The 18,709-nt window shown below is 42.2% G+C and overlaps 1 protein-coding gene across 6 annotated transcripts in view; it reads right to left on the bottom strand.

Moving 5' to 3' along the window:
* Positions 1-18,709, bottom strand: part of KCNIP4 (potassium voltage-gated channel interacting protein 4) — a 640,168-nt gene that overhangs the window by 9,064 nt on the left and 612,395 nt on the right. For all 6 annotated transcript variants that reach the window (XM_029046614.2, XM_029046616.2, XM_007673221.3 and 3 more), the window contains one exon: positions 1,645-1,714. In XM_029046614.2, coding sequence (XP_028902447.1) covers positions 1,645-1,714 — 70 coding nt within the window. The remainder of the gene's footprint in view (positions 1-1,644; positions 1,715-18,709) is intronic.

Below are 18,709 nucleotides of genomic sequence, written 5' to 3'. Positions count from 1 at the left end.
GCTTGGCCTCAGTCGGCTCAATCGAATTTATTGAGCACTTACTGTGTGCAGAGCATTGTACTAAGCGCTTTGGAGAGTACAGTATAACAAAGTGGTAGACACATTCCCTGTCCATAACGAGCTTACGGTCTGGAGGTGGGGGCACAAAATAAATTACGGGAATGGACATAAGTGCTGTGGGGCTGAGGGATGGGTGAATAAAGGGAGCAAATCAGGGTGACACGGAAGGGAATGGGAGAAGAAGAAATAAGGGCTTAGTCAGGGATGGCCTCTTAGAGGAGATGTACCTTCAATAAGGCTTTGAAGGAGGAGGAGAGTAATCGTCGGACATGAAGAGAGAGGGAGTCTCAGGTTAGAGGCAGGACGTGGGCGCGAGGTTGATGCCCAGATAGACAAGATCGGGGTACAGTGAAAATTTGATGTTACAGGAGCGAAATGTGGGGGCTGGGTGGGCTATGTAGGGTCCGGGGAGAGACTGTTTGTTAATAAGATTAGTGATTGCTGGCCTGGTCTGCACAAACCTGTGCCTGGGGGAGCTTTATGCTGTAATGCTCCTTGCTGGGGATGGGCTGGAATAAGTAAATGTTTCTGCTACAGCCAGAAGTAGGAGATTTCACCAGAAACTCCCCCAAAATTCCTCCAAAAAGTGTTGTTCTGGAGACAATGGGCCCAGGTAAACTAGCTTGCTCTAGATTGGCTGCCTCACTGCTGTTCCCTTCTGGGTTCACCGTTCCTCTTCTCCCACTGCCTTCTGCATCATCCTGACTTGCGCCCTTTATTCACCGCCCCCCAGCCCCACAGCACTTCTGTACAGAGCTGTAATTTATTGATATTAATGTCTGCCTCCTCCTCTAGACTGTCAATTAGCCGTGGGCAGGGAATGTGTCTGTTTATTGTATATGTACTTTCCCAAGCGCTTAGTACAGTGCTCTGCACATAGTAAGTGCTCAATAAATATGATGGACTGACCGACCAGGACAGGTAAGCTTTGTCCCTGACTCCTTTCTTACCCTCTTAGACAAGATTGCTATTGTATTGGGGGATATAAGAAAGGCTGGTTTTTAGAGCTTTCTGGTTGACAAAATGCTGGGTAAAAAAAACTTTTAACTGTAATTATTTGTAACTTGAGCAAAATTACTCTGCCTCCTGTTTGTTTCTTGAACTGAACTATCTGAGTAATTTCCTAGAATTCTTTCACTCTCCTGGTTCAGACACGGCCCCTGTTAGAATTAGAAGTGGAAGAGCCTAAGTTAGGCCAACAGAAAGGTCTTTTCCAAATATCAGGATATTTTTTTCCAAATTCCACTGCCTTCATCCTTTCTCTAAGCCTCCAAGCCAAGAATGGATTAGCTTTATTTTGGGAATTCTTGTAGAGTAGGTCATAAAAAAAGAATAGAAAAATGGCAGTATATGCAAAACAAAGAAAGCACAGTTCAAAGCTTCACATCATTCATATTTAGAGTTTAACAACTGGATATCTGCCAATCTGGCAGAACATGACCAAATGCTTTATGGATTTTCATGGCAAATTCTCTTCAGCATCCAGTGCATCCCTTTCAATAAACCATAGCCCTAAAGATTTAACCAACTTCCAAATAGCAACCGTAATTCACAGCTTCTTAACGATTCCAAGTTGGTACTTACCTCCCTGGGGAAAGAACTGGGAGTAAATCTCTTTGAAGGTTTCCTCGTTAACAATTCCACTGGGACATTCCTAAAGAAAGTTGCAGAGAGGCAATATGAGCGAATAGTTTCCCCACCTGAATTTTCATAGCTTTTTTTTTCAGAGCCGTATGTGTAGACTGTAAGCCCGTCAATGGGCAGGGATTGTCTCTATCTGTTGCCGAATTGTACATTCCAAGTGCTTAGTACAGTGCTCTGAACATAGTAAGCGCTCATTAAATACTACTAAATGAATGAATCACAATGCCATGGTAAAGCCTTAACTGCAATTTAAAAGAAAATAATACGGTGTCGATCAATTAATCAATCAATGGTATTGAATGCTTACTCATTATGCTAAGCGCTTGGAGAAATAGATTTAGCAAAAACGTTCCCTGCCATAACGAGCTCCCAGGCTAGTCTTGATGCCTCTGTAGTCCTTTCAAAAAAACCAAGTAAGATCGGAGAGAAGAAAAATATATGTATATTTTTTTTTTTGTGGCCTTGTATAAAGCAAATCCAATAGGGAGATCAGAGGTGGGATTTAAAGAGCAGATGTTCCATCCTTTCCCTTACCAGTACTGAGTACTAGCCAGTGTGCCTCTGGGTTCAATACCAACCCTAGGAACACATGGAAACTGATCTGATTGGATGTAAGTGTTTGGTTGCATTTTTCTCACCTCTAAAGGAAAAACAATATCCTCCTCCACACCCTTGATCAAAATATTGCAATCACAAATGTCTTTTGGAGAGTAGGAGAAAGTCTATGTGAACAATAAGCAAAGAAAATTTTAGTCATAAAATGAAATCATTTCTTTGCAGCATTAGGATGAGTGGGTTAGAATTATGGGAGCCTCTGAAAAGTGTTAGGAGAGCATATCATAAACCTGTTTGGCCACAGACCAGTGAAAATACTGGAAGAGGAAGAGACCAAATTGTCCAGGATAAAACAGGTTACTCTAAATGCTGCCATCCTGAATTTCAGCTCTCACGAGCCGTCTATCACAAGGAGACTTTCCATCCTCCTCCTCTTGGACCTCTCTCCTCGGACTTCCTAAGTGTGGGGATGAGCAAGAAAAAGAGAGACAGAGACACAGTTTGTGCAAGAAAAAGAGAGACAGAGACAGTGTGTGTGTGGCGGAGGTTCATTCATTCATTCAATAGTGAATCAGAGCACTTTGCACTGTACTAAGCACTTGGAAAAGTACAATATAACAATGAATAGACACATTCCCTGCCCACAACAAACTTACAGACTGAAGGAGGATTCCTCCTGAGCTCAGCGTGCCTTAGTATTGTAGCTGTGCATGCTGGATTCTTTATAGTAGGGCTCCCCTACCTCTTCTATTCTAAGGCGATGTTTCCATAACTCAAAGGAGCATCAACAATCTGAGAAGCAATGTGGCTTAGGGGAAGAGCAAGGGGCTCTTGAATAGAGAACTTGGTTTCTATTTCTAGCTTCTCCACTTCTCTGCTGTGTGACCTTAGGGAAGTCACTTAACTTCTCTGTGACTCGGTTACCTTCTCTGTAAAATGGGGATTAGGAATGTGTGCCCTTTGAGGGACAGGGACCGTGTTAAACCTGATTACCTTGTGTCTGCCCCAGCGATTAGTACAGTGCCTGGCACATAGTAAAAGCACTTAACAGATGCCATTAAAAAAAAAGAAATTAAAAAAAATCTCTAGGGCCCCCAGGTGAGTCAGATCCTCACTGCTGGATATAATAATTTTGGTGACTGTAATATTTATACCAGAAAATATATTTTCCACATTTTAAATTTCAGCCTTATGAATTGAGAGCCCCATCCTTATTTTACAAATCTAACTAGCAATCTTATTTCTTGTCAGGGTTATCTTCTAGCCACCAAGAGTCATAAGTTAGAAATGTCATACACCTCAGTATTTATTCATTTTTAGAGAAAATTTAGATTGTAACCAAATAAATCTTCCCTGCCCACCATGAGGAAGACAGTAAATCATAGCCTGATTTAAGCTCAATGGGATCAGGCACATGCCTGGCCCAACCCGACTTCTTTTATCTGGCTGGGGTCGGGGGGCAGAGGCAGGTCTGGGACTCATACAAGTATGGATCAATTTGTGGGCCTCTGGGACTTGAATCCCAGTAGGTTCACCCTGGGGCCGAAGACCTTACAGTTTCTGACTGCCTCATTCTTCAGCGAGCCAAACTCTACCTCCACACTATTTTCCTAAGGCCAGAGAGGTGATCGGTACATGCCATTTCATTTAAGTCCACTGGGAATCCTCCCAGCATCTGAGTGAAAAATAGACCCATCATGGGATACCCTCCCTCCCTGTCAAACAGGAGTCAACGTTCCAGCAGAGGTAAGCAGAAGGTGGTTTCTCATGTGATAAACTCCAAAATGCAGCCCATAATGCCCACCTTGTCTTCCTCGCCCGACCTCCTAGAGACATTCTCCCCTACACGTGGAATGTTTGGAAGGGAGCTGGAGAGTTCTCAGCGGGATGATCAATAGCCACCTATTCACGGCACTAAATCTACAGCTTCATAGATGCTAAATGCTTGATAGGGGAGATCATTTAGGGCTCGAACATATACCTGTCTCTCATCAGCTCAATGATATTTTAAGTTAATATATTCAAATAATTGTCAGGAATTAGCTTTGCTCAAGCACATTGGAAAACAGAAGCGCTTCATAAATGCATGCAATCATTACTGTATTATATTTTTATCCAACATTCGCTGCTAACTCTAAGTCCTGATTTGTCAGAATCGAAAAGGGAAAAGACAAGTCCATCTAAGGTAAAGGCCCAGGAAAAGACTCCAGAAAGACTATCTCTGTTGAAACCGCTAGGGTGGAGGGAGGACTTCCAGAATGATAAACTCAAGGTCACTCCAAACTCAAAATAGCTTTGCAAACCATTCAGTAAGAGAGATACATGAACATAAATTCCCCAAGGGCCCTTCAATCAATCAGTTGTATTTATTGAGCACTTATTATGTGCAGAAGACTGTACTCAGAGCTTGGGAGAGTACAATAAAACAGAGTTGGCACTCTATTTCCACATGAGTTAACAGCCTAGCCTACAAACCATCCTCCTTACTAAACCCACTTTCTTCATCTCAGGAACATTTTCACCTACTCTGAAGTTTCAATCTGTTTATCCATGCCTTGGGCCCCATCCCCTTCCACACATCTTAGAAACACTGTCTCTCCTCTCTTATTTACATTCTTCTATCATTCCCCTGGCTCCTTCCCTTGGGCCCCCATTTCACCCATACCAAAAAGTTATCTCGCAAACCCTTGTGTCAATTGTCCTATTTTCCACAGGCCAATTATGTCTGAGACTGTCCACACCTGTCTACACACTCTTTCTGTGATAATCATGTAACATTCTGGACTTCATCTTCTTCATGCACCTGAGGCCACACTATTAAGGTCTCTAATGACCTCCTTGCATAATCTCATGGTGCTTTTCCTCTTCTAATTTCCTTGACCTCTCAGCTGCCTTTACAATGTTGACCATCCCTCCCCTCCTGTATCACTCCAGCCTTGGTTTTATCAATCCAGTTCCTCCCAGATCTCATCTAATCTCTCTGACAACTGTTTTCTTCTGCCTTTATGCTAATTATCTCTGGGAGCTTATCCAGTAGGAACTGTTTTAACTGCCACCTCTCTGCTGACACCTCTCAAATCGACATCTCCATCTGTGTCCTCTCATGGGTTTTACAATCTTGTTTCACTTTCTATCATCCAGGATCTCCATCTGAATGACCTGCTGGGACTTTAAAGAGTCAATGTGTCCAAAAGGAACTCCTAATCCTCTCTTCTAAGTAATCTTCTAAATCATCTCTTCCTAATTTTCTCATCTCTGTCACCCCATCCCTCAAGCTTACGGCATGTCACTTGTGACTTCTCTGTCCTTTACTTCCTGTATTCAATTTGTATCTAAATTCCTACCAGTGCTTCTACAGTATCTCTCTGATCTGTCCTTTCCCTCTCCATTACCATTACTTCTTGGCCATACTGCTGAAACAGACTCCTTACTAGTAATCTATTTGCTTCCAGACTCTCCCTGCCTCCCCAGTTCAGGCTATCTCTGTTCCTGCCCTTGGTATTGGAAGGGATAAAAGAAAGGAAAGAAACACTGGTTAATGCCAACTACTGCAATTGTTTGGAAGGCCAATACTGAGGCCATGACAAGTCTTTTAAACCAATCAATGAAATCGTGTCTGAGTTAAGAAAGACTAGACCCCATGTAAGATGGTTGCTCGGCATTCCCTGCCATTCTATTGAAACGGATTGTTTTCGGACCAATCTTGACTACAAAATAACTTCCAGGTACTGGTGCCGAGATGCCTCCATCCCACCACCATTCCAATTTTGCATCAGTTTTAACTATGGAAGAAGGATAATCTTTTGAAACCAATCGTGTCCATTATTTAATGAATTTTACAAAGTGACATTTCTGAAATTGTACTCCAGGTGCAAGCTCTATAATGGAAATGTTCACCTATCAGCTGTACATACCCGATTTGAAACTGCCTTAAACTTCCTGAGATATACTGGGTTGCCATTATACAGTCCTTAAAAATCGAGAGTCTTTCTGCAGTATTTTAGGATCCAAAATTCCAAGGAATTCTGGTGTTGAATGTGGATTTTACTCATGAATTTAGGGTTTCGTTTTAGTGTTGAGACACAAGAGGGCAGCAATGCTCTCCATGACTGATTTTACGGTTCTAGTTTTCATTCTTTCTGAATGGTTTTATCAGTAATAGCTACAGTGTCTTGGAAAGATTTTCCTTTTTTTTTATAGAGATCCTCATAAATCTCTCCTAAAGTTAGTTCCCAGTGCCCTAGTCACTTTTTAGAATAAATTTGGTGGCTCACTGAAGACACCTCTAGTTCAGTGCTACTCATAAGATCCCGGAAATGGAAGTTTATTCTTTCAAGTTTATTTATTGAGCACTTACCGTTTGCAAAGCACTGTACTAAGTGCTTTGGGGAGTAAAATATAACAGTAAGTAGACCCATTCTCTGCCCACAAGGAGCTTAGTAACATCATGCAGGCAGCTGGTGCAACCCCCTGAATTCAGGAAGGGAAATGAATACACCATCTATGGAAGATTTTGCTTTTTTTATTTTTCTAGATCTACCGGATGAAAGTCCACCATTACATCCTTTAGTGCCTTTTTCGAGTTTCATGACCTTTGGAGTCAAGATATTCTTTAAATACTACCCAAATATCTCCACGTCTAATTCCAGTCCATTTTCTCCCTCTAGCCTCTCTCACTTCATATCCCGGCTCTGTCACTCGTCTGCAGCATGACCTTGGGTAAGTCACTTAACTTCTCTGGGCCTCGGCTACCTCATCTGTAAAATTGGGATTGAGACTGGGAGCCCCTCGTGGGACAGGGACTGTGTCTAACTCGATTTGCTTGTCTCCATCCCAGTGATTTGCACAGTGCCTGGCACAAAGTAAACACTTAACAAATACCACAGTTATTATTATTACATCTGACAGTCCCTCACTTCAAAACCCTCCTAAAAATCCCATCTCTTCTAAAAGGGTTTGTCTAAGCCCTCATTTCCACTTCCTGTCCTCCCTTGCATCACCTTTGCAAGCAATTTTGTAACACTTAAGAACTTACCCCCATCTCCGGAGCACTTATATACCCAGACTTAACACCTATTTGTATTATATTTTAATGTCTATCACCCTGGAGATTGTAAACTCCTTGTGGGCAGGAATCTTCTCCACCAACTCCACTGTGTTGTACTTTTCCAAGCTCTTAACACTGAGCTGTGCACACAATAAGCTCTCAATAAATACCATTGATTTATTGATCAGTATTCTTCCTTCGTGCACCTGAAGATTTCTATTGACTCTCTTGAACTTCCCTTCTCCAGGTTAAATAATCCTAATGCGACACTAAATAATGGCACTCTATTACCAGCTCATGTTCAGCAGCTGCTCACCAGTGAGCCCTGAATCTTTCTTCTACTGAATTTTTGCTTGACCAGTCTGTCACCACTCTATTCTCTGGTTACTTTTTTCCTCATGAACTCTTGCAGAGTAATGTGTTAAATAGCACTCTAGTGCCTGGAAGGAGTTAACATACCTTACATTTATTCCCAATACTGCAAAGAAATCCTTATGGGATATGGTCAGAGGGAAGAGCCCATCAGTAGGAAAATATCTGCCTCTCCTTTCCCGGCCCGTGCCCTACCAGAATTTTTCTAATTGGGGTGTGGAGGGATCTCCCCCTTGAGCCCTTCCTTCTACCTCATGGTTATCATCTCACAGTAGAGTTATTGTTTCTCATACAACCCAACGGCTTGGGCAGAATCCCCATAATCTGATATCTCCCTGGAGTTGTTGCACTCCACTTAAGAGCTGTGCTCTTCAAAGAAGAAAGCCAGACAGGAATGGAAAAAATTCAGGTTTTCCCGCCTAGAAGACTCTCAGCAACTCTGTTCTGATAACAGTATTTTTCTTCTTACTACAACTGATGGAAATAAAGATTGAGAAGTCATGTGGCCTAGTGGATAGAGCATGATCCTGGGAGTCAAAATGACCTGGGTTCCAATCCCAGTTTGCTGTGTGACCTTAGGCAAGTCACAATTTCTCTGTGCCTCAGTTATCTCATCTGTAAAGTAGGGATTAACACTCTGAGCCCCATGTGGGACATAGACTGTGTCCAACTGAATTACCTTTCATCTATCTTGTATTTAGAATAGTTCCTGGCACATGGTAAGCACTTAGCATATCGCATAAAACAAAAAGAAAAAAAAAACTGCTACTGAACCGAACCCATAGCAAAATTGTCTGAGTTCAGTTGTCTTCCACAGAATCCCTCTAAGACTCTATCCAAAAGAGAATATAGTGAAAGGAGAGATCACAAAATAGAAGTCTAAATACTCGGTTTAGTTTTGATGCTTTCTGGGATATTTTCCCCTCAATCAGCTAAAGTAAAGGGACCTAGGATTAAGGCAAAGTGGCAAAGACAGAAACCAGATCAATTCCTCAGAGGTCGGAGGAAGGAAGCAATGGGAGCGCCAACAAATCCATGGTTTCTAGAAAGCTCTGTCTATACATCTTTTCAGAGTTTGCCCAGAACACACATACCCCCCAAAAAAGCCTAGCTTTTCCATGATGAGTCTCAATTAATATAGAATATGACCCCTCCTCATATCAATTGCTCTCCCCCACTTCCAAACCTTACTGAAGGCACACCTCCTCCATGAAGCCTTCTCTGACTAAGCTCTCTTCTCCTCTTGTCCCACTCCCTTCTGCACCTCTCTTACTTGATCATTCATCCTCCCTCCCCCGCCCACAGCACATATGTATAGATCTGTAGATAGATGTAATTTCTCTATTTATTTATATTGTCTGTCTCCCCCTCTAGACTGTGAACTCGGTTGTGGGCAGGAATATGCCTGTCTTTTGTTATATTGTACTCTCCCAAGCACTTAGTAAAAGTGCTTTGCACACAATAAGTGCTCAATGAATACATTTGAATGAATGAATGAATGACCCCAAGGATGCATATCACTCCAGAAAGGCCAAAGAGGTTAAAATGATGAGGAATTTAAGGTGAGAAGAACACAGAAAAGAAAAAGGCTACATTCATCATGAGGATGCAGAAATAAAGAAGACAGGCCACAGACCAGCACATTTGCAAAAGTGGATGGCAATTCTGTGGGTAGCTTTACTCTCACATATAATGGGCACTGATAATTCCTCAGGATTACAGATTTATATGTTCTTAAATTCTGCAACCGGTGACATGTAGTAAGCGCTAGAAACCTCCATGGATCCTAGGGAAATCAAAGGATGACACCCCAGGCCACTCTCAAAAATGTTCAGTTTAGTAAGAGACACACCCACGTACAGTCAGTATAAGTAAGAACACATAGTAAGCATTTAACAAATTCTGTAATTATTATTATTATCCATCTCTGTGTCCCAATTCCCTCATCTGTAAAATGGGGATTCAAAACTTGTTCTCTCTCCTACTAAGACTGTGAGCCCCATGTGTGACCTGATTTTCCTGTATCTTCTTCAATGCTTAGCACAGTTTTTGACACATGGTAAATGCTTACAAAACATTATTATTATTGTTATAGATAATAAGAATGATGTGGAGGAACTTGATGACTTTTTCCTTGAGGAATCTTTCCTACCCTTTCCCCAGGCCGTGAGACAGTAAAAAAATGGTTTCAAACCTATCGGGTACCTTTCAAGTACCCCCTATCAGTGTTTGATTCCCATCTTCCAATTTTTTTCGTTTGGCTTTTTTCTGGCTTCTAGAATTGATTAGTTGAACACCATGGATTTGATGGCTTTGGGGACTGAATTCCCAAGTATCATTTTATTTTCATCTTAGAAGTCCTGCAGTGGTGATTTTAATCTTGATTTCATTTTGTTCCATTGAGCACTTTGTGAACTGATCTACGGCTTGGTTTTGGGAGAGAAACTACAGATAAAACAGTTAGCTCACTGCACCGGAGTGCAAGAATGTTATGCTTCATTTACTGCTCAAATGCTAATACCTTCTGAGTCAGACTCCATTTTTCTTTCCAGGCCCCCGATCACTTTGTTTCTGTTGAGCTTTGGGTATTAGCTCATGACTAATTTGATGTTTGCTCTCAATCTTAGCTCCTTATGGGCAGGGAACATTTCTGCTACTTCTGTTGTATTGTACTCTCGCAAGTGCTTAGTTCAGGGCTCTGTACTTAGTAAGCACTCAATTAGATAACGCTGATTGACTGACAGATTCATGGAAACAGAAGTCTTTGGGCACGAATGTGTCTATTCTTCATATTCATTTATGACGTTTGCTGGGGTGAGGGCCCTTGGGAAGTCAGATCAACCTGGGCAGGCCGGAAGATGGCAAGAGCTCCAAAATGGAAGGCTGACCATTACCCCCATCCCCATAGTGGCTGGTACCCCTGCACAGAGGCTTTAAATGGCTTCATTTATTCATTCAATCATGTTTACTAAGCATTTACTCTGGGTAGAGCACCATAATAAGTGCTTGGGGAGTAAAATTTAATAATAAATAGACACATTCCCTGCCCACAACGAGCTTAGTCTTCAGGCCTCCTGAAGCAGTCCTGGACCTTAGGGTAGACTTCACAGCCCTGAGAATCCACACCCAAATCGAATCCCCTGAGCACTTAGGTGGGAAGCTGTTAGCAGGCACACCCGCAGAATCGCCCACTATATAGCCAGGGATTGGGGGAATGCCCGCAGAATCACCATGAGTGTCTTGCAGAAAGAACAGGGAAGGTGCCACAAAGGGAGATGGCTCCATCCAGTCTCAGGCCTGGGTGGGACTAGGGAATTTAGCAAACAAGTACCCTTTTCAAGAAAAGAATTCAAGCCTCTGGCCCTGACATTGTTCCTTAATCCTTCAGACCGGGGAGATGGGTGGACATTGCAGGACTGGCCTCCATTTCTGGGGGTGGTGGGGCAGATGGGGTGAGGGGAATGGGACATTTCCTACAAGGGGACACTACAAACCTGGAAAGCAGTGGACAAGGCTTTCATTTCCCATGTGTTCCTCTGTTCTTTGCAGAGAACAACTTTTCTTTTTCAGTTTTTTCAATGGTATTTGTTAAGCGCTTACTATGAGCCAAGCACTGGGGTAAATAATATAAGCTTAATCTGGTTGCACCTAGTCTTCCTCTGGATCTTCTTAAACTCCTTCCCCCTCCTCTCCTTGCTAGGACCCCTCCAAGTAAAAATGGAGGGCAATTAAGAAGGGAAAGGTAAAGAAAGTAAAAAGCCAACAGTATGGGAAAGGGAGGAAAAGTAGAGCAAAAGGCATCGTGGCTGAACAGAGAAAGAGGACTCAGGAGAGGCATGAAGAGATGATGGGAAACAGGGGATGCAGGGGGAAGAAAGGGAGGCTGTGGGAAACTGGAAAACATGGATGAAGGGAAGGGGGGGGGAGAAAAGAAGGCTGTGGGAAACTGGAAATCATGGATGAAAGGGAAAGGAGGGTGTAGAACCCAAGGGAAAGGAAAAGGAGAAAACAGGGACCCACGGAGGAAAATGAGAAGAGACATCAGAAGAGCAACAAACAGGAAATAACATGAAAATCATGTACAATGCTTTTGTTCTTTCCCATCATTTCTTTATTTATATTAATGTCTATCTCTCCCTGTATACCATAAACTCAGTTTGGGCATGGAATGTATCTGTTATATTGTTTCATTGTACTCTCCCAAGCACTTAGTACAGTCTTCTGCACATAGTAAGTGCTCAATGAATACTATTGATTAACAAAGACCATTGGAAAAAAAAAAAGCTTGTTGCCTGATCTGTTTCAGTTTGCAGGTTAAAGCCTGTATAGGGTGAGAAGTAAACAGAAACTTTGGAATCCAAAGTAAAACGAGAGTGCTATTCCATTTCGGAGTGAATATGAACACAAATGCAGTGGCATAAACATGCACAGTGCGTGTTCTAATAAATGGAAACGATCACTCATCCTAATTTTAATTTTACTGGAGGGACGATTATGCTGTTGAAGTTTATTGAATACTAAGTTTTCTCAATGAATCACAATTATAAAAACATCTGTACCTAAAGAGCTTGGTGCCAACATACTGTGAAAATACAAAATGTTTTTAACCCTGCCATTCATTTCCCATTTTTTCCCTCGACTCAGGAAGCCCTAGGAGAGAGCTTGTTGGAATCTCACCTAGAATATGAACAGGCATAAACTCGGAACCGAGCTCTCTGAACCCAATCTGACAGCACCCTCCCTTCGCTTGTGATTTAAAAAAAAAATTTTTTAAAAATCCAATTTCCATGGTATAGGCTACAGAGGACTTTCATTTCACTTCTGTTTTCTACTGGGATCTACCTTTATTTCGGCATTCGTATTCAATACATTTAATCAAGGAACGAAACGGACTTTCTACCTTCTGCCAGAAGTATTATTGAAGCACCCCGTTACTAGGTCAGAAAATATGAAAAGCCACAAATGAAAACAGAAATGAAATATTAGACTTGAACCCAGGGGGTCTTCTGCTGCATAATAGCAGAACATACAGGAGAAGCAGAGGAAATTGTGGTTTAGAAGGCTGTGAAATACACTTGCAGGGCCATTTAAAGAATGAGCAAGAAGAGGTGAACATTGCCTGTATATATACTCGTGAATACAAAAATCTTACAATGGATAGAGGAGGAAAAAAGTATGTTATCTTTTGCAAATATATAACTGCATATTTGGAAAGATGATGTATTTCTTGGCTGTGGCCAAATACAGACTTGGTCCCTTTAAGGGACCAGAAACAGCGTACCTCAGGGGAAAGAGCCCAGGCTTCAGAGTCAGAGGTCACGGGTTCGAATCCCTACTCTGCCACTTCTCAGCTGTGTGACTGTGGACAAGTCACTTCACTTCTCTGTGCCTCAGTGACCTCATCTGCAAAATGGGGATTAACTGTGAGCCTCACGTGGGACAACCTGATTACCCTGTATCTACACCAGTGCTTAGAACAGTGCTCTGCACATAAAGCGCTTAACAAATACCAACATTATTATTATTATTATTATTATTATTAAGGGTGGTTATAATAGTGGAGGGTTAGTTCATTTGCATCTTTCCTGGACATCCGTCCATGATTCTTCCAGTATCTATAAGAGCAGTTATGAGGACAAAGGAATGAACTCTGGCTAACTGCACTTCGAGTCTCTGTCCAACAGTTCAGAAAGGAGCAACCTGTCCCGACCCCGCAGCTCATCAGAGTAGAAACAGGTCCGTAGGTGCGAAAAGGGAGAGAACTATGTAAGCTCCCTCTAGACTGTAAGTTCACTGTACTCTCCCGAGCACTTAGCACAGTGTTCTGTACACGGTAAGGGCTCAGTAAATACCACTGATAGACTGATTGATCGATGATAGGGGCTGTTAAGAATAGAAAATAAAGGAAACAAGGAGCGTTAATACCAGCAAGCCATTTCCAAGAGAAATATGGCCAGTTCCATCAGATCAAAACCTAGCTGTTTAGAACTGTACTGATGGTTTTCTTCTAGCCTCACGCAGCTGTTTTCATGCTAGTCATTTTATTGGGGTAAAAGGAAGCCAAGAGAGTGCCATAGCCCAACTTTGAAATAGATTTCTAGGCTACAGGAAGGAGTCTTCTGTGTATTTTCTTCTATCTCAGATCTCCAATTTTTTTTCTTTTGAATGAGGAAAAATGGGGAATCTCATGTTCGTAAGGTTGTTTGGACAAAGATTACACACTGAACATGTTCAGCTTGAGTTTACAACACATTTGCCTCAGGCAGTCCTGCCTAGCCAAAACGTACATTTTTGTCAAAAATATGGGTGAATTGATTAATGGGTAACTAGAGAATAAGGAACTATTAATTAACATGAAAAATAATCTTAAAATCAAAATAATGTTGGCTAGATGTTTATAAGCCTTTTTTCTAAAACTCTGATAAATGACTTGATCCCTCACAGCATTTCTTGTTAAGAAAAAATCGAAATGAAAAGAACAAAAAAAATCCAACTGGCAAACAAACCATGTGACTTAGGGATCGAAATCAGTAAAGAAACTGTATTAGCCATTGCTCTCTTGGCAACAGCATTTCAAATGGTGTTTCCACTCGTTTCCCTCTGCACCGCCCCTACCCCATTCCGCTGTCAGAACTCCACTCAGAAGGTCGGCTGGAGCAGGGAGAGACTGCCAGATCACAGAGTCTTCTGCCCAATCTGGGCCAAGAACCCTAACCTTGACTGAACTCTGGTGGGGGTGGAGGAGGGTCCCAGGAGATGGCCGTATCTCATCTCCGTCATTTCCTACCACAACCCAGCCCTGATGCTTCACTCCTTTAACCCCAATCTACATACTGTTACCCCATATCGCCCATCTCTCCGCCGAGCTCTCGCCCTGGCTTACAGCTCCCTCTCCTTCCATATGTGACAGACCATTCATTCATTTATTCAGTCGTATTTATTGAGTCCTTACTGTATGCAAACCACTGTACTAAGCGCTTGGGAGAGTACAATATAGAGAAAGACACATTCCTGCCCACAATGAGCTCACAGACTAGAACTACTCTCCCCACCTTCACAGACTTAGTAAAATCAGACCTCCTCCAAAAGGCCTTCTTTGATTAAGCCCTAATCTCCCCTACTCCATCTCCTTTCTCTGTCACCTATGCTCTTGGATCGATATCATTTAAGCACTTGATATTCTCCCCGGCCCCAGCACCGCAGCTCTTATGCACAAATCTATAATTTATTTTAATGCCTTTCTCCTCCCCCCAGATTCTAAACTAGAGAAACACCTTGTAGGCAGGGGAATGTGTCTACCAACCCTGTTGTATTGTAATAATAATAATAATAATAATAATGTTATTTGTTAAATGCTTACTATGTGCAAAACACTGTTCTAAGCACTGGGGGGATGTAGGGTGATCAGATTGTCCCACATGGGCTCACAGTTTAAATCCCCATTTTACAGATGAGGTAACTGAGGCACAGAGAAGTTAAGTGACTTGCCCAGAGTCACACAGCTGGCAAGCGGCAGAGCCGGGATTAGAACCCATGACCTCTGACTTCCAAGCCCAAGCTCTTTCCATTGAGCCTCGCTGCTTCTCTAAGTCTTCCAAGCCTGTAGTCTGTTAATTCTGTTGTATTGGGTGTTTCGAAGCACTTAGTACAGTGAACTGCACGAAGTTAGTTCTCAAAAAATACCATGGATTGATCGGCTGACTGCTCTGCACACAGTAAGCACTCGATATTATTCATTCATTCATTCAATAACATTTATTGAGCGCTTACTATGTGCAGAGCACTGTACTAAGCACTTGGAATGTACAAACTGGTAAAAGAGACAGTCCCTGCCCTCTGACTGGCTTACAATCTAATCGGGGGAGATGGACAGACAAGAACAATAGCAATAAATAGAATCAATTGATGAGGATATATGATAGAGAACATCAAAAATAAGAAGAGGAAGGGATCGCCTAAACCTGGAAGAATCAGATTTTCCAGAAGGGCCTGAGAGCAACTGGATTAGTTCAGCTGTCATAACTGTGTCAACCCTCAGGGGGATTCCTTGAAGGTTGAAACTGTGCAATCTGCAGAAACTCTCTAATGAGAGCAGAGCTTTCCTAAATGACAGAGAGTACATTTCTCAAGGTTTCTGAAGGTCAGAAACAGTGGAGTCTCAAAACCTGATCAGGGAACCTGATGGCTGTGCCTTCGAATCCAATGCTCGTTCAACCCCAGAAGAAGCAGGCCGAGCCTTAACTGATGCTCCCTAGCACGGGGCACTTGGAGGGGAGCATCCTTGGGTCTGTTTCTGCCTAAAATATCAAGATGGAAAGAGTTGTTCTGCTCTTCTGGAGGTAGTCACTGATTCTCGACTCTCCCAGTGGCTAATGAGGCCTGAGTGCACACTATCTGCAGGAGCAGCATGGCATAGTGGAAGGAGCAAGGGCCTGGGAGTCAGAAGGACCCGCATTCTAATCTTTCCTCTTCCATTTGTCTGCTGTTTGACCTTGGACAAATCACTTCGCTTCTCTGTGCCTCAGTTACCTCATCTGCAAAATGGGGATTAAGACTGTGAGCCTCATGTGGGACAAGGAGTGGGTCTAACCTGATTGCTTTGTATCTATCCCAGTGCTCAGCAGAGTGCTTAGCATATAATCAGCACTTAGCAAACAACACAATGATTATGATTACTATTTCTGGCAGAAGGAAGTATAATACGGGTGAGGGACATGCTCAGTGGAGAGCTTTCCTGGTGTCTTCTGGAATATGAAGAGGGAATGAGACTTGTCTAAGTAATGGTGTCAACAGTATTTACTCATCCCTATGCTGTGTGCTGGAAACCGATTCTAAATTTTTTACCCAGAAAACTCCGTGGATCCACTACCACAAAGATTGCAGATGGAGGTGGGGCGTTCTGGGGAATGTGTCCACGGCGTCGCTATGGGTCAGGCCCGACTCCACAGCATAAGACAACAGTAACAATTCTATATGCAGATTACTTTACTGGGTACTTTACTGGGTTCTTGGGAATTATGAAGAAGTGAAAGACGCAATTCTAGCCCTCAGGGATACACAACCAAGTCAAGTTTTGAATTCTGAGTTCTAACTCAGGCTCAGTCTTTGATAATTGTAATAACAATAATCATGATGGTATTGGCACTTACTATGTGCCAAGCATTCTTCTAAGCACTGGGGGAGATACAAGGTAATCACATTGTCTCATGTGGTGCTCACAGTCTTATCCCCATTTTCCACATGAAGTAACTGAGGCACAAAGAAGTGAAGTGGCTTGGCCAAGCTCACACAGAAGACAAGTGGTGGGGCAGGAATTAGAACCCATGTCCTCTGATTCCCAAACGTGTGCTCTTTTCACTAGGCTATGCTACTTCTTTTTGTATCACTCTCATCAGTAAACTAGGTACCTATAACATGATCTACTAATCATTGGCATTTATTGAGCCCCTACTATATACAGAGCCCTGAACTAAGCTCTTGGGAAAGTACAATACAATACCCTGCCCACAAAGAGTTTACCGTCCATAGGGAGAGATAATAATTAAAATAAAGATAAGGGGAATAATAGTGATGGATTTATAATACTTAAAGTTGGCAAAGTCTAGTATTATTAGAGATCGAAGCAATTGAATTCTGATTTTAAAGCTGACATCTAAGAACAATGCCGTGAAAGATGGGTACAGGCACCGCTTGGATTTTTTGTTTTTCTTTTAAAGATAAAATACAAGAGAGTCTGTTCTTGTCTTGATTTGGCATCTTTGAATAGCTACAGCTTTTAAGATGGAATCTATTCAGCCAAGCTCAGGTAATTTTTGTGGAAGTCTCATTAATGGAACTGATATAATCTTTTAGAAGGGTTAGTTGAAATAACACATTTCTTAAGAGCCACCAATTGGGATTGAGCTAGCTTTCAAGAAGCCTTTGCCAATCATTTTAAAGTAATCAACTGATAGGACACACTTTACTGAATGGTCATTTTAATTTTCATCACCCAAATATCCAAAATAAATGTATCTTACCCATACATCTTGCATAAAATTATGCATTTTTTTAAAATCTAATTTTCCTAGGGGAATACTGTAGCAATTTGCTGCTTCACTTTTTGGACATTTCTTAAATTTTCAATTGTTCATGATATCCCAGTAATTTGTTGGGGATTGCCCCCTGCCTTTTTACTGGGAGAGGCTAGCTTGGAGTCAACAAGGTCATGGGTTCTAATCCCAGCTCCACCACGTGTCTGCTGTGTGACCTTGGGCAAATCGCTTATTTCTCTGGACCTCAGTTACCTCATCTGTAAAATGGGGAATGAGATTGTGAGCCCCAAGTGGGACAGAGACTATGTCCAACCTGATTTGCTTGTGTCCGCCCAGCGTTTAGTAGAGTGCCTGACAAGAAGTAAATGCTTAACAAATGCCATAAAAATAATAATAATACAAGCTTTATTTTGGTGGCAGGCACATCAGTCAGATTGGGATCAAATTACTGTGATCAGGACCTTATACCTGTGTGCTTATAAATGTGTATGCAGACCTCTGAATTTCTAGCTCTTCATAACTCTTGATGCTCTTTCCCCGATTCGAATAACCAGCAACATTTCCACTGTCTCACAGTGTCCACAGATTTTAAAAAAAGGCCTCCATAAGGGAGTATGTAGTTCCAGACCAGCTGGTTTGTTATAAAAGAATGGAATATAAGTAAATCATAAAAAAGATAAATAAGACCCTGACAGTTTGCACAGATGTGAGTGCCACCCTCAAGAGTGGTATGAGAAGTAGATAGGGCCCAGCGGATTTTACTGCGTGGAAATAATCCATCTTGGGGCCAGAGACTGTACCCCAAACCCCCATCTGCCATCTTGCGATGCCTGCTGCTAGATCGTGAGCACACTGTGGGCAAGGATTGTCTCTATTTGTTGCTGAATTGTACTTCCCAAGTGCTTAGTACAGTGCTCTGCACACAGTAAGGGCTCAAGAAATACGATTGAATGAAGGAATGAATGAATGAGTGACCAAAACACGAGATGAGAGTGTG

The sequence above is a fragment of the Ornithorhynchus anatinus genome, chromosome 18 (genome assembly GCF_004115215.2).
Source record: "Ornithorhynchus anatinus isolate Pmale09 chromosome 18, mOrnAna1.pri.v4, whole genome shotgun sequence".
In the NCBI taxonomy this organism is placed as follows: domain Eukaryota; kingdom Metazoa; phylum Chordata; class Mammalia; order Monotremata; family Ornithorhynchidae; genus Ornithorhynchus; species Ornithorhynchus anatinus.
Note: the sequence above shows the minus strand (reverse complement) of the source record. Positions and strands in the feature narration are given on the sequence as shown.